This window comes from Leguminivora glycinivorella, chromosome 10, assembly GCF_023078275.1.
Source record: "Leguminivora glycinivorella isolate SPB_JAAS2020 chromosome 10, LegGlyc_1.1, whole genome shotgun sequence".
NCBI classification, from domain to species: Eukaryota; Metazoa; Arthropoda; class Insecta; order Lepidoptera; family Tortricidae; genus Leguminivora; species Leguminivora glycinivorella.
Window position 1 is genome coordinate 535,472 of NC_062980.1, and position 17,187 is coordinate 552,658.

General features: G+C 36.2%; 1 protein-coding gene across 2 annotated transcripts; it reads right to left on the reverse strand.

Moving 5' to 3' along the window:
- Positions 1-1,060: 1,060 nt before the first annotated feature.
- On the reverse strand, positions 1,061-13,249 carry LOC125230240. Of its 2 annotated transcripts, XR_007177503.1 has the most exons (4): positions 12,430-13,249; positions 5,080-5,214; positions 4,831-4,921; positions 1,061-1,159 (listed from the first exon to the last, which is right to left on the reverse strand). XR_007177503.1 is itself a non-coding variant. In XM_048135344.1 (2 exons), exons 1-2 carry the CDS (start codon positions 12,709-12,711, stop codon positions 1,133-1,135), a joined length of 309 nt encoding a protein of 102 aa, XP_047991301.1. In that variant the 5' UTR covers positions 12,712-13,249; the 3' UTR covers positions 1,068-1,132. The 2 variants fall into 2 exon arrangements, 1 of the variants encoding a protein (XP_047991301.1); XM_048135344.1 differs by lacking the exons at positions 4,831-4,921; positions 5,080-5,214 and having other exon boundaries at positions 1,068-1,159.
- Between the last annotated feature and the right edge of the window lie 3,938 nt (positions 13,250-17,187).

Sequence of the window (17,187 nt, forward strand, 5' to 3'; positions counted from 1 at the left end):
TCCAGCAATGTATTTAAATACAAAATGCAAATACTTTGGTTTTTTACCTATTTCAAATAAAAATACAAAATAGTTTTAGAAAAAGGTATTTGAAATACAAAATGCAAAATAGGTATCTTCAAAATACCTTTATTCAAATAAAATACTTTTTTGACATAAGGTAAAGCTTTTATTCTAAAGATGTGTTTAAAACACAGAATCACCAGAGAGCCCAGAAACCTGGCTCTATAGAATTAGCACGTTAAAAAGTGAAGCCAAAAATTGGCTGTCTCCATGTCTTTTACCTAATATTATAAAAATCTAATGAAAGAGTTATTAGGGGAAGGTTGCTATCATTGGACCACTTCGCTGCTCTATATATATAGTCGGTGGCAAAGTTCCTTTTACCTTCGTGCCTCGATACCCTCGCAACGCTCAAGATTCCACTTTTTGAACCACTCGCTACGCTCGCGGTTCAATATTGAAATCTTTCCCTTGCTCAGGTATCAATATTGGCACGTCCAGTTAAACAACTACTTTGCCTCCTTGTAAAACAAATAACTATTATTTTTTCAAACTCGGTAAACGTAACAGTCAAGACGCTAGTTTTTTTGAGAAATTAATCGTATTTAATCTAAAGAACCTTCCCTTAAAGTTAACGGAATTCAAAAAAGTAAGTAAGTAAACACTTTATTGTACAAGAAAAGAATACAACACATATAATTTAAAATAGAAACAGGGTGTATAGTTTGCTAACTGGACACCACCCGACTAGTCGGGGCAGAGGTAGACCAAAAAAAACGAGGCGAGATGACCTCGACGTATTTTGCTGCGGCTAGCCGAAGCAGGCGGCAAAACGTGATGGGTGGCGGAAGAAAAGAGAGGCCTTTGCAGTGGGTCACAAATATAGGCTAGGAAAAAAATTGTTTGCTCTTGCCTGGGGGTTTTTATCTAGCACGAAGTCGAAACTCCAAAACCATGCAGAGTGCGTTTTTTAAAAATGTAAAAAAAGTACCTACAATTTTTTTTTCATGAATATGTACACTACTGTACTGTAAACACCACAATAAGAAAAGGTATCCGGGGTGGCACATGAGGAGCCCACGACGGTCCTGGTCAGTTCCATGTCGCTAACAGGTCCGGGTTCTCCATTTTAGTAGTAGCAAGGTGCTCCGCATTCCTGTAATAATGGTGATATAGTCAATGAACATTAATTAACAGTTATTTGTTATGCTAGGGGGCAAAGTTGTATTTTAACGCCGAGTGTGGAATTGAAAAATGAGCAAGTGAAAGGATTCTATAGTTGAACCACGAGCGAAGTGAGTGGTTCGAGAATAGAACTCTAAACTTGCGTGTTTTAAAACACGAGAAGTAAAATACATTTGCACCCGAGTGTAACACAAAACTTTTCCCCTCACTATAGCGAGGAAACTACAACGCAAAAAATGCGTTTATCACTGCTTCCAGTAGTTCCACAGGTGGTAAATCATCTTTATTACTAGATTCACCTACATTTATCAATTTTAAAGCAGTTAATTTGACTTTATTCAAGGTCAAATTACTTTACCCACTAGTGGATAAAATGCGTTTTTACCCGCTGGTATTAAAGGACAAAACACGTGTTTCCGAGCTAGTGAGGGGGAAAATGTTTTTTCATCGCACTCTATTGCTATTTTGCACTTAATACATGCCAAGTTGCGCTTTCGCTTTCTCCCAGACCGGACTGTAGCTCCGGTTAAAAAGCCGTAATATAAGTAGTTCTCGAGATATTAAGTTATGTGACAGACGGACGGACACACAAGACGGACGGAACGGCACCATAAAGGTTCCTTTTGTACCTTTTTGGTACGGAACCCTAAAAAACCGCCGCTTTTGGAGTTCTGGTGAAAGGTACTTACGAATGTTGAATAGGCTACTTGCCTCCTAGTCAAATCAGCTTCCCTTTAAGAACTGTCAAAACGAATTTTAACGTTTTGCTAATATGAAATCGAATTGAGTGACGTCACGTTCAACTCATTTACTTTATATATTTCTACCTGACGAATTAAATAGAATTTGTATTTAAAAATAACTTCTATCCATGTTTTCCTTATATTTATCTGATGCTTTATTTCGTGCATGGTATTAAATAATTTATTTTAAGTACAGTCAAGTTCCATGTTGTGTAGAAATGTGTATTTTTTAAAACTGCTTTCAATGTCTGGTTATTTGATGGAAATACAAATGAATACATCAATAACGTATACCTACCGTTAAGGTTTAAGGAGTTCCCTCAATTCGTCATGAATCCAATATCCGACTACCTATAAGAAATCGAGTTTGACAAAATTTGAGTTAAAAACTCAATATGCTTAGCAAACAAAGATCCTTTTGTGTCGTCTTTGAGAAATTTCGTTCTGATCATCATAAGCAGTTCCACTGCACCAACCCCAAACTCAAGTAATTTTGGAGAAAATAGGCTGTGACAGACGGACAGACAGGCGCACGAGTGATCCTATGAGGGTTCCGTTTTTCCTTTTTGAGGTACGGAATCCTAAAACCAAAGTCATAATAAGTGTCTCGTTCAAATTTGAGTAGTTCCGTTCTGATCATCATCAGCAGTTCCACTGCACTAAATGTCACTGTTCGGTACGGTCGACTACAAAGAGATGTATCCATTTCTCACCTTATTACGATGCAAGAAGCTGAAAAAGTGTATACATCTCTTTGTAGTCGACCGTACGTAAACGCATGCTGTTCTTATAATAACACAAAAACCAATATATGTAATACCTGAATAAATTAAAGTTATGGTCTTTGGGAGCCTGGGGTCTGCTTTGACAATCAATCCCAAGATTTGGCGTAGGCACTAGTTTAACGAAAGCGACTTCCATCTGACCTTCCAACCCGATGGGTAATTAGGGCTTTATTAGGATTACCCGGTTTCCTCACGATGCTGTCCTTCAGCGAAAAGCTACTGGCAAATATCAAATGACATTTCGCACATAAATTCCAAAAACCTCATTAGTGCGATCCGGGGTTCGAACCCGCGAGCTCTAACGCGACCACTGTTCTGAACGTAAATGCATACTGTTCTTATAATAATACTAAATTAAGTCACTATAAGTGTGTCGTCCAGATTTGAGGAGTTCCTTTATGACCATCATCAGCAGTTCCACTGCACCAAATGTCACTGTTATGAATGTACTTAAATTAAAGCTATTCTCATATAAATACCAAATTCATTGTAAGTGTGCCGTGCAGATTTGAGGAGTTCCATTCTGATCCATTTCCATCATCATCAGTTCCATTGCACTGAGTTCCACTGTTCTGAACATAAATGCATGCTGTTCTTATAAAAATACCAAAGTCACTATGAGTGTGCCTTTCAGACTTGAGGAGTTCCGTTCTGACCATCATCAGCAGTTCCACTGCACCAAATGTCACTGTTCCGTACGTATATGCATGCTGTTCTTATAAAAACACAAAAATCACCACATGTATGCCTTCAAGATTCGAGGAGTTGCCTTGATTTCTCCAGGATCCCATCATCAGAACTGGGTTTTGATAAAAATAGGACTAATCTCAAATCTGTATACATATATACATTCAATCAAAAAAAAAATGAAATCGGTCCTGTAACAACGGAGAAATCGACAACATAAAGAAACCGGTCAAGTGCGAGTCGGACTGGCCCACTGAGTAGTATCCGTACAAACTTACAAAAGTTAAAATAATCTCATGTATCTCATATATGTACCTATAACTTTAAAGATTTGACTATAATTACCTATAGGTATCGGTGAATTCGCTAACTAATTTGCGCGACCTGTTTAGTATGTTAGTTTTTCAGGGATAATTATTTCTTAATGTTAACTCATTTGCATAGTTTAATCTTAATTTAGAAGAGATTTTTTTTACATATAATCTCGTATTCATTTGTAGTTCGATCTGTTCGATAAAATCCGCAAGGGTGGTTAAATTGAATTTTAAATCTGATTAGTTTTTAAAACCGAAATAAATTACACATATGAAAGAAAAAGTGACCAAGGCCTCCAGTGCCTGAGGCTGGAATCGAACCAACGTACCCTGCAATCGCGGCAGATGCCTATTTCCGCTCGGCCACCCAGGTCACAGATGCTGAGGTCGAAATTATCTCTCATATGAGTAATCTATACAAGGACTCGCAGCGCCCTCTGACCATCCCTAGAACCTTCCTTCCTTGACAGATTTGAGGCGGCGGTTAAAAATAGTTTTGATATGTACAATTTGAGCTTTTTCATACGATACCCCACTTGACGTAGTAGCTTGACATGATTTACAGTTTGCCATTAGAAGTTAAAAATGTTCATACCTGTTCCAAATTTCAAATCGATAGCAAAATTACCTAGTTCTCGAGATATTTAGAAATATGACAGACAGACAGACATACGGACAGAGTGGGACCATAAAGGTTCCTTTTGTACCTTTTTGGTACGGAACCCTAAAACCAAAAAAAATACAGACGAATTGAGAACCCCCTTCCTTGAGATTTGGAGCGGCGGTAAAGTTAAAGAAAAACATGAACCCTAATAATTATATAACCTCCTTTATTTTCGATAAAAAAAGTCTGTTAAAAAAGGGACATAACTCTTTTCAACTAATCAGTTTAGTATTTTTTTATGAATTCAAGCTTTTATTTTTATAAATTTAACCCTTAAATGCATGACCTTGACAAAGATTAATTCAAATTTGTATTTTGACATGCTGTCATTACAGTCAAAAATAGATGATGCATATATACATCGCTGTGCATTAAAGGGTTAAGTCGTTTTTCCTCTATTGATGGCATTGTAGATACACAGATATTTTCAATTTTGTTAAACTTATTACCTGGCTCTCAGATTCTCCGCTCATTGTAGCTGCTTCTGTGAACGTCGGCGATTCTTGACGTTTGGGTTCCGACGCGCCTTCATCATTAAATCTGCAATAATAATGATCACGAATAAATCAGAAGTTTCCAACCATTGGCGTGTGCAAAGGGCTTGGCACTTGGCAGTAATAGTTATTTGTTATACAAGGGGGCAAAGTTGTATTTGAACGTTGAATGTGGAATTGAAAAACTAGCAATTGAAAGGATACCTGCGTTTCACGATAAAATATCAAGAGCCAACACCATGACAGCTCCTCGAAACAATCACTAGTCCTTGTTCCAGGAAGCCCAGGAGATCCGAAAATTGGTCCTGGACAAATCGGCCTTGGTCCGATGAAGAATCACTGTAACATAAAAAATAAATTTACAAGTTAATTAGTGTTAATTTACAAGAGAAAATGCTTGAGTTGCTAAAAAATCCCTCAACTCTTCATGGATTCCAACATCAGAACAGCGCAGGTTTCGACATGTCACAAAAGAACGCCACCTCAATAAGTCAATACGTAGGCAACAGAACCCTAGGCGTTACGGGGCCCGAATAGAAGGGGCAAACTAAGAAAGAGGTAGCGCAATATCATTTTTAGGGTTCCGTACCAAAAAGGTACAACAGGAACCCTTATGGTGCGACTCTGTCCGTCTGTCTGTCCGTCTGTCACATTCCTAAATATCTCGAGAACTACTAATGCTATCAACTTGAAATTTGGAATAGTTGTGAATATTGTGAACCTCTACAAATAGAACATATAATTTTTTTTAATTTATTAATTTTAATTGTAGAACATGGCCAAAATGAAAGGGGGGCAAACTGTAAATTTCAAGTTACTAGGTCAAGTGGGGTATCGTTAGAAAGAGCTCAAATTGAACGTAAATAAACTATTTTTTTTTTAATTTTTGTTGTGGAAAAAAAAGAATTTTGAAGGAAAATGTAAAAAAAAATACCGTTCCCCCCCCTTATCTCCGAAGTTTACCAACGAAAAATTATGAAAATTTTAGGAAACATTTGTTTTATGCTAAATATTACAGGAAAAATATAATCGTGTTTGTATCTTGAAAACCTTTTTTTTAATTCACAAAAAACTTTTCAGATTTTTACTTTTAATTTACCCACCTTTGCGGATGTATATAGTACTTCAAATTAATACGAGATGTTACGTAAATCAAATTCTTTCCAATAAAGTAAAAATTGTTTAAATCGGTTAACATTATAAAGAATAATCCCTGAAAAACCAACATACTAATATGGTCGCGCAAATTAGTTAGCGAATTCACCGAGAGATGGCGCTATACACAATAATGCTCATTAGTACCTATACTTTTGTCTTCTAGTCAAGTCGTTAGAGGTATGTGAAAACGTGAGATTATTTTAACTGGGGAGTTTGAAAGTTTGTACGGAACCCTCGGTGGGCGATTCCGACTCGCACTTGACCGGTTTTTTTAAATTTGTTTTAGAATAACGTCACTTTTATTCGAAAACTTTTTTACAAACCTATTTAAGTGTAGAGAAAAAAGTTTTGTACCGAACCGAACTTATCCAACGACTATAAGGTAACGGGCCCAATCATGGAAGATGAAATTTTGCCTATTTTCGATATTTCACTGAAACATGTAAAAATTCTACCGCTAAACGTGTTAAAACTTGAATGTCTTATCTTTCTTTTACATTTCCAGCGCATTGCAGAATAGATACTCCTATTGGTTTCTTCATAATTAACAAATTAAAGCAAGGTGCTTTTTCTCCAATCATGGACGGCAGTTCTCCAGTAATGGATCCCCCATTATGAACGGTGAAATAAGTTTAAAAATTTACATTTAAAGCAAACTAATACTCAATGAGACAATTTTATATACCCCAAATAAAATTAGTTTGGGTTATTTTAACATAGGATTGTTTCTTGTAAATTTTGGTTTTTGTAAATTGTTCCTTGTCCACGGAACGGAGGTACGCAGTTTTCCGGGTCCAGTTATGGACACTCGCAAAATAACACAATTTCTTTATATCTTTGGAGTAACAAACTAGTATGTTTTATACCTTATCTCATGGTTAATACAGTAAGTAAAACTCATTCAAGTTTACACCGAGTATTATTTTTTTTATTAATTTATACACGAACTCTACTCTCTTAGCAACCTTATTTAATGAGAATTTTTACTAATATTTTTTTTCAGTAAACTGATGACTTTTATCTAGCCGCCAAATCCTTCAGAAATAACCGAATTAAATGAAACGTCAAAATTAAGCAGCTCTATTACTCTTGTTTATGGTACAATGCCGTCAATTTTTAGGAACTAATTTCAAATTATTATTTTTAAGGATTTGTCCATAATGGTATTACCGTCCATTATGGGGTATTTTACATTATACCAAGAACCATTTAATGCAGGACCAGCAGAGTCCATACTAAATACCGTACCCCAGCTGGCAGCCGTCAATCTATGTCGCTAGATGTCACTAAGAGTGTCATTTGAATAAAAATGTCGTTATTTAACACGTTCACTGCGGAGCCGGATTTTGTGAACTCGCTCTCAGTGCGTTACAACCCATGAGAGTCCTGTATTGAGCTTTCTCTCTGTGCGGTACAAGTCAATTACAGCTTGTAAGGAGGGTTTCATATTTTACCTAAAATACCTTTACCAGATACACATTTATTAAATTTTATTGAAACAATATTTAGTCTAATAACTAATCTACACAATACTGTCTTCGCCGAAGTTGATGACTGTTCGTTTAGATTTTATTGACTTGTGCCGCACAGCCAGAACGGGCACAGGTAAAAATGTCGATGATTTAGTAGTGATGAGGAAAATAAACGAACTAATATATCGATCCAATTCTTACTTTCTTTACCTTTAATGTAAGAGATTTTTATATACAACCAAAACTTTTAACTTTGCTCTTAACATTATTTAAAAAACGATTTTTAGAAATTTTAGTAAATATTTTGCATCAAGCAATTTGAACTTTTTACAATATATTTTTACGTAATAATATTTAGCAAAATTGTAAGCGTTTTGCGTATAAAAGCGTTATATTGTATTTAACGAATTTCATTTAAAACAATCGAAACACATTTTTTCACCACAAAATAACGTGTGGATTGATAATATGGTAACAACACTAATGCATTTTGCACTTTGCTCCAGTGCTATACAAGGTCGTGTCGTGCGTAACAGGTCATTAAAGGCCCTGTTCCGCACTGAATAACAAAAGTCTAAGACTGGTGCGAACAGGACATATGTGACCTGTTTATTAATTTATATGCTGTCAAATAGAGTGTAAAATGATAAATATAAACGTATACTTGACTATATAAAAATAATAAAATATAACAATGATATGGGCTTCGCACCAGCACAGTATAAGGATAAATCAGTAGTTAATCTCCGGCAGCGGCGACGCGGTCGTTACTACTGCGCAAGGTCACGCAGGGTTGTACCCTGTGCTACTGTCCTACTCGTAGTAACTGTGTATGGCGCTATGCTAGTACCAACGCTCTTTCTACCTTTTTATCTAATAAAGATTCAAGTACGCGTTTGTTTCTTAAATACTGACGAAATCGTATTTACATAAAATGTTTGAATAGATGTTTGCATAATATTTAAGTAGGTACCAAACTTTCAAGCTAGATAGATCGCAGCATCTACCTAAATGTCGTTACAGATTAAATCCTTATTGATTTTAATGTGTCATTCTAGCTTTAAATCTCACTTTTACGCCATTTACGTAAGCAATAATGTACCTAAGACTGCAAAAATATAACAACCACTTACTTTTCTGGGTGTCTAGGAATTCTAAAGAACATTCTGACATTTCCGCATTTTGAGAACTGTTCTCCATACACCCATAAACACTACAGTAACGAAAATATGTCTTCGGTGCTGACGTCATTTTCTCCCGAACTCAACACGTCAACACAGCGCGCGAACGCGGCCCCGACTGTCCAGCCCAATACTTACCAGTTTCGCATGTATTCGGTGCATATGGAGAGTAGTTTTCGACACACCGCGCGGAGTGAAGTTTGTTAGAAGAGTTATTACTGCTTTATACTGTGGCACCAGGGTAAAGTTGCGCATTTCTGTCGCCGCACCAGGGGGAAGTCCAGAACAGGGTCAGAATGACCTGTTTCGCAGTGAACGTGTTAAAAAAAACCGGCCAAGAGCGTGTCGGGCCACGCTCAGTGTAGGGTTCCGTAGTTTTCTGTATTTTTCTCAAAAACTACTGAATCTATCAAGTTCAAAACAATTTTCCTAGAAAGTATTTATAAAGTTCTACTTTTGTCATTTTTTTCATATTTTTTAAACATATGGTTCAAAAGTTAGAGGGGGGGGGGACGCACATTTTTTTCCTTTAGGAGCGATTATTTACGAAAATATTAATATTATCAAAAAGCGATCTTAGTAAACCCTTATTCATTTTTTAATACCTATTCAACAATATATCACACGTTGGGGTTGGAATGAAAAAAAATATCAGCCCCCACTTTACATGTAGGGGGGTACCCTAATAAAACATTTTTTTCCATTTTTTATTTTTGCACTTTGTTGGCGTGATTGATATACATATTGGTACCAAATTTCAGCTTTCTAGTGCTAACGGTTACTGAGATTATCCGCGGACGGACGGACGGACGGACGGACGGACGGACGGACGGACGGACGGACGGACGGACGGACGGACGGACAGACAGACATGGCGAAACTATAAGGGTTCCTAGTTGACTACGGAACCCTAAAAATACGCACGCGGTAGTTCAACGGCATTACAAATGATACAGTAAAAAGTATATAGATGACGCTAGGGGCCCGTGTCATGTTTCAGTCCCTGTTTACAACGCAAGCCATCGGCATCGTTCTTATTTTGAATTATGACAGTCATCCAAAAGAGTACCATACTGTCAAATTTTCTATCGCTTTCATTTTGAGCGTGACGTCAATGATTAGTAATATTACTTTCAATATATTTCAAATTTATATTTTAAATGAGGCCATTTCGAATAGTGTTTATGATTATGATAGATATCATGTTGACAATCAATCTCCATCTCGCTCGCACCAATCCTATATTTGTACGAGTGCGACCGAAACGAGTTGAGTATTATTTAAAGATTTTTGAATGTGCAAAATCCATGAAGAATAGAAATAAAGGAGCAACCTCTTTAAGTATCAGAAGTGCACATATAAAAGAAAAGATAGGTGGCGCTGCAATCGCAGGTGCATAAGGGTTTGACAATCTCTTTGCCTTCTCGGTAGTGAGTGACCCCGCCTACGGAGCAAGGGGTCCCGGGTTCAAATCCTGGTGAGACCTTTATTATTTTTTTCTACTAATATTTTTCTTGAATTATTTTATTTTTTTAATGTCCAAAAATATTTTTTTGTTTTGTTACAACTTTTTTAAATTTCATTTGCAAGACTTACAACATTACTGAAGAATCCTAAGATGGGGTAAACAATGTAAAAGGGCTTAAGTTAACATTTGTATGAATAAAACAATAAATAAACACAAATAAAATACACAAAAAGAAAATAAATGTATAAAAAAAAAAAAAAACAGAAAGATCGCTGTCAGAATTGAACCCGAGAACATCTGCGTACGAAGCCAGCGCACTACCACGGGACTACGTCTTGACTTGCTCAGTCTGACGAAATTAGCCTAGAGAAAAGAACGTCTAATGTCATCTCACATCGCTGATCATTGAGCGAGACATGCGCTCCAAGCGGAGATATTTGTAACTGCAATTATAAAGGCTCAGCCGGTCATTTTTGCGATTGTTCTACTTCGACAGACTTTCCTCCTTATCTCTAGTCTCCCTGGCAAAATCTTATTGGTAGTTGTCACAAAAACCTACTTTTTCCATAAAGCCTGGCTTCCACATATGCGGAATCGAGCGGCGTCGAGTCGAGTTTTCATCTTATACATTTGAATGCTATTCGACGCATCATGAGAAATGCAAAATACGAAAGTATAGCTATTAGTAAACTACGTAATAATTTATGGCAGAAGGTCCTTTAAGTATTAGGGACTGAATAAATTAACCGACTTGGTATTACAGGGATCTCAACTCTTTTTTACGCCAGAAGAACTGTGTTGAAGGACCAGCGATTACGTAGTTCCTGACGAACTATTGTAATATAAAATAAAATAAAACGGAAAAATAAAATTATGGTAATTGATGCGTGCCGAACTTACTGCTGTTGTTTTCTCGACAGTTCAGCGGGAGGCCACCCTTTCGAATATTTACTTGGTTCACTCTTTCTTGTGTACACTCGCGAATCGTTATTTATTTAATTAATAATTATAACTTTATTCGTCGTTGCGGATATTTTTTCACATTGACATCGAATGTCTTTTAGTTTAGCAGATTGACGTATTTTCTTATATTTTTTAAGAAGGTCGGCAAAAAGGCGGGTGACACGACAAATAAAAATGAGGTTGAACCTATCATAAGGAAGAGCGAACGGGATGGACGATATGAATGATAATGAATGAAAAGGGCGCGAACAAACTGAGTTGCGAAGACTTGGTGTTTTTACAAGTTTTGTTTTTGATGGGATACAGTATCTATTGTCTTAGTCCGTTTTTATCCGATCCGATATCGGATGTCGGAAGGATTTAAATGGAAAAACCGGCCAAGAGCGTGTCGGGCCACGCTCAGTGTAGGGTTCCGTAGTTTTCCGTATTTTTCTCAAAAACTACTGAACCTATCAAGTTCAAAATAATTTTCCTAGAAAGTCCTTATAAAGTTCTACTTTTGTGATTTTTTTCATATTTTTTAAACTTATGGTTCAAAAGTTAGAGGGGACGCACATTTTTTTCCTTTAGGAGCGATTATTTCCGAAAATATTAACATTATGAAAAAATGATCTTAGTAAACCCTTATTCATTTTTAAATACCTGCCCAACAATATATCACACGTTAGGGTTGGAATGAAAAAAAATATCAAACCCCACTTTACATGTAGGGGGGGGGCAAACTAATAAAATATTTTTTTCCAATTTTTATTTTTGCACTTTGCTGGCGTGATTGATATACATATTGGTACCAAATTTCAGCTTTCTAGTGCTAACGGTTACTAAGATTATCCGCGGACGGACGGACGGACGGACAAAAAGACATGGCGAAACTATAAGGGTTCCTAGTTGACTACGGAACCCTAAAAACAAGTAAAAATATAGGTGAAATTATGTTTTTTTCAACTCCCGGGTTGCAAAACAATGCCATCTAGTTTTGAACCAAAAATTGAGCTTTTTTTTAGGGGTACGCTTTTTTGTATGGGCTATGTCAGTCCAGTATTAAATGGTTCTTGATTATACTAATATAATATAGCAATACCCATGACGAATTTGTGTCAAATGTCAGATTCCAAATTGAACATTAATTTTGAAATCAGCAGCCCCGAAACCTAATTTACGACACTCCCATGACGACACAAAAGTTAGGAAAAAATGGGTTCTGTAATGAAATTAATGATAATTATACTAATGGTTAAGATGTGAACTTAAAATATAGCTTTTTTGGCTCACCTTAACTATAAACTGAAATAGACCTACCATAACTACTTACATAATTTGCTAACTGCCGGACAAGCGCTTGACGAGCAGCGCGACCCAGCTGCAGCTCTTTGTTTAGCCAACACCTGTCAGGAGCCATTGCCAAATAAATATCAGCATTCTGCTGACGGGCGTCAAACTCCGCCGCTAATCTCTGCTCCTGCTGCTGCTCCTGTTCTTCGTGTCGGTTCAGCGGAGGCAGTTCACAATTCGCTTTGTTAGCTATATTGTCAAGCACACAACACGTTTTAACGATCTTAGCTGCCGCTGCTGGCTTGTAGTGCAGTTTCTCCATTGACGACAAACACTACCAACTGATTTTTAGTCGCCCAAAACACCGCTCTATACAGTTGCGGGCTCGAACTTGTAAAGCGGTATAACGAGCTTCTGGAGATCCTACAGGTGCATCCAAAAGTCAGTGCATCCATCAGTAGTGTTTGCCTCTGTGGGTAAGCTGAATCACCTGAAAGAATATAAAAATGTATGGCTGTGATATATTGAAATATACAATTATGCTACGAGTGTTTTGTCTAACAGTTCTTACTTAGAGTGATATTTAAATTGACTAAACAATAAATCACACGTGCACGGAAGAAGATATTACACAGAAGATACTATATTTCTTTTAGACATTTGTCAAATTTATGTCACGTTAGCTTTTTTTTAAATATAAAATTATCATATCTACGTTTTCATGATGGGTCTACACCGACGCAAATGCACGTCATTCTTGTTTATTTTAATAATGCCAACGCCATCTTGCGACGAGTAGAGGAACCAAGTTGTGCCGAAAAAAACTTGCAATTTACTCTTTGGTACGACAAAATCCCCGTCTAAGTATCATAAACCAAACATGGCGGCCATACCCATCGACAAAAAAGTCTATATACTGTGCCATTCAGGAGAACGCATGCCTTGGTTCGTATTGTCAGGCCATGAGAGATTAAATTCGTGTAAAATTACGCAATTCATATCTTTGTAATGATATGATGATTCGAATTGCAATCTCATTCTGTCACTTTGACACAAGAGTAAAATCAAAGTAGAATCAATACTAGAGTCGTGACACGTTAGCAAAATGCAGACCAAAAGTGTGTACCAAAAGTATTGCCAGTATTACAAGTTTGACCCAAAAAAGGGAATTTAATCGTTTGCCGTGCTTAGGATTTCTACAAATAGGTGTTATTTGTGAATATTTTATCTTTTTGTTAGAAAGGCTCGGACGTATCGCGAAGTTTTGAGTCAAAGAGATTAATCAACTAACATATTTTTAAGCAATATTTTTTAAAATATTTTTTGGTGTAGCTGGCACGACGACGACCGTCTATTAGCAAAAAAACATTTTACTTCAAGTAACAGTGAAAATGGAGATACGAGGTGATAAAAATGTCATATGTTATTTATTTCAAAGATAGAAGTTCGTTCTTTTAAAATACTCAAAACTTAAAAAATACTCCATCAAAAATAAATGTTACAAAAATTTTATCCGGTACATTGCCTGAGCTCTAGTCCCAACCTAGTACCAATCCAGATGACAGCTGCACGTATTCGACAACCCGTGATCCAATCCACTATCATTTGAGAGTCAACGTGAAACGTCAAATTCGCCATGCCGAATTGAGCCCCTGAGAACGGATGGATGGACCATGGATGCAATGAATAAATATGAATATGAATATGAGCCTCTAGGCCTCTGCTAAGACTTTTGACGTTTAAAGAATGAAAATTAAACATGGTCACGGTCGGACGAATATTAATTGTAGGGTTTAAAAAAGTGTAAGGCGCCCCCAAACAGATACTTTAGAAACTACAAATAATTTTCTTATTGATTTATTGTTGGCAGTAAGCGCTATAATTCATGCTCCGCCGGAACGATACTAATACGGAACAACGAAACAAAGAGATGACTGCGAAACATTACCTATACATAACAGTATTAACGATCGACTACTTGTTCACGCGCCCCGGTTTACTTGAACTCAAGTGGTTTTGGCACAAAATAAATTCAAATGATTAAAACAAATATCGGTATTTGTTTATAATCTAGTTTCGTGCTTATTATTCTAATGACGTCATTATATACAGTTTCTTTAAGGGCTATTCTAAAATAAATAATGGACTCTAATATGTTTTAGCAGTTGATAAATCTGACATTGTGTGACAAATGTGGTCCTTGAAATTTAAATATCGTATTTTACCATTTGAATTTGGTAGTTTCATGTCTGTTTTTAATTTGATTAAAATTATTATACTTTTGCTGATTAAATTGTATCTCGTTTTTTAATGCATGTTAATTATAAGATGTAATGTTTTGAAAAGAAGTGGCCCGCCGAGTTTCTTGCCGGTCCCATAGTGGATACCCCCTCCAACTTTTATTTGACGTTCATAAGCGCATTGTAATATGCCTACTTGGAAAATAAATATTTCATTTCATTTCATATTAATTTCACGTTGTTCCTTTCTTTTAAAATACTAGGTACATTTATTAAAAAAATATTTTTTGTCATTCTTTCGATTAGCATCATATTAAGTAGGTAAGGATGATCTTTTCTAACAATTCAAATCGGTTGGATTTCCAGGCGAAGCAAGTAGTTCTAAGAAAATATTAACTTTAACAAAAAATGCCTTCTTTCAGCCAAATAGTACTTAACCTACGATATTTAAGGTACTCGTAGGTACTTTCCCTTCATGTCCCACAGTCTTGGGACACCCTGTATATTTTATCACCAGTGTCACCACGTCCGAGGACCGAAAACACCAAAGTATATTAAGAGTTTTGAATGATTCACGACTATTTTCATTAGACTTATATTGACCAGGATATAGAACGTGATTAGCTTTTTGATTTTTGTCATCACTACCTACATACCGAAATTGGTAAGAAAAGCCATTGAGATTCACAAATATAAAAATTTCAATCGTGAGGATGGCTTCAAACCATCAAGTTTATGGAATCCAGTGATTTGTTTGTGTAAAAAACCGGTGAAGTCAGAATTTAACAAACGTAGTGACACTGTAAGTGGTAAGGAGGGTAGATCGCGCGCTGTCTACGCAACTTTGACATCCACCCGCCTACGTCAGTTTTCCGTGATCATGATGCATGCAACTGCGTCGAAATGTCGGGAGCTCGACAAAAATCAAAAAGGAATTCACGGTCTATATCCCAGTCAATATAAACCTAAGTATACCTATTTCTTAATATTTCCCAAGTAAACACAGAATATAAATAATCCCTCCTTTACGTAAAACTTAACATTTTAGACACGTTTCTGCATCCAAAATTATTTCTTTAATTAAGTTGTGCACCTTATCTGCCTCACTTATTTCATTCTGTTTTAACTTGAGTCTTATCACGTCAAAGTACCGTACATAATTGAATGAGTTTTGAAATGTCGCTTATGCCTGTTTGCTAAGGTTATACAGGGGTTCTTACGGTAAGCAGGTCACGCGGGGACCCTGGATTACGGTAAAGCTGAGGGACTAATTGTCGCTGAACTTGGCCCTCTAGCCAAGACTGCAATCATTATAAGGGTCTTCCCAAACATATCGACGCGGTATCGGCTATCGCCGACCAAAAATCGCTCGTTAGTATCATAGAGGAATAAGTAAGGGAAGAGTTGTAACTCCACACATCAGTAAATGTGAGTTATTTGTATAGGCATAGTTATAGTGACATCTAGCGACAGTCACGCGTCAATCACGTGGAGATAATTGAAGGGATGGAAAGTGATGTAGCCTTTTTTTGTCTCTTTCTAACCCCCTACTTCTCTAAAATGGGGCGTGGAAGTTTGTGTAGAGCATTCCGCAGTTTTCGTATTTAACGCGGGCGAAGCCGCGCGCAAAAGCTAGTAATATTATGCACCTAATTATGTTTGGCGAACATACTTTTTTGTACTTACTTTTTTTTTAAAGGCTTGTAGAGTTAAAAGCTTTGGCTTTACGTGAGCAGATCTTACTTAACCCTTAAACAAGAGCGCCCGTCTTGAATTTAACAAGAGCGCCCGTCGCAGAGACCAAATCGTCCTCCCAGAGCCGATTTTGGATATATATAAAAGAGGTCCTTACTATAGAGCTATACAAATATACAACAAGCTACCTAACCTGATAAAATGTATCAAAAAAACAAATCTATTTAATACTAAACTCAAAATATTCCTATTAAAAAAGCATATTATTCTATTCGAGAATACATGGAAGAGACTCACTTACAATAATTATATGTATTAAAAACATATATTTTATTATATATTTCATTTAGACTAAACCTAAAAATATGTTTGTTTAAATAGTATAAGAAAAATTGCCATACCCTACCAGGGTGCCATGTGATCCCGTGTACCTATCTATACCTATGTAAACAACTTTGTATACCATGGTTTGCAATAAATGATTATCTTATCTTATCTTAAATGCATGGTGATGTATACACCATATATTTGATGGCCCGTGGCTCGATATGTAGCTATCCAAAATCACATTTATTGCTTAATTATTATTCATTATTTATTATTATTTAATATACAATTAAATAATATAATGATTTATTATTTATTATTTAAGGATTAAGATGAAATGGCGGAAAAGTGTGAAAAAACAGGACGATGGCGATTTTTAGTATGTGATTTAGGCTGATTTTTTCGGAGTTAGTAATTAGTTTTTAAACATAAACTAATTACTAACTCCGAAAAAATCAGTTCACTCATTCAATTTTATCATAAAGGTTTCACAAATAATGTACCTTTTTAATAGTTAGTATTTTTGACGTGACAAC

Coding starts and splice junctions, on each gene's coding strand:
- LOC125230240 (XM_048135344.1), bottom strand. CDS start 12,711: ATGGAGAAACTGCACTACAAGCCAGCAGCGGCAGCTAAGATCGTTAAA. Junction 1,160..12,429: donor TCCGGCAGTTAGCAAATTAT/GTAAGTAGTTAT, acceptor CCATTATTACAG/GAATGCGGAGCACCTTGCTA.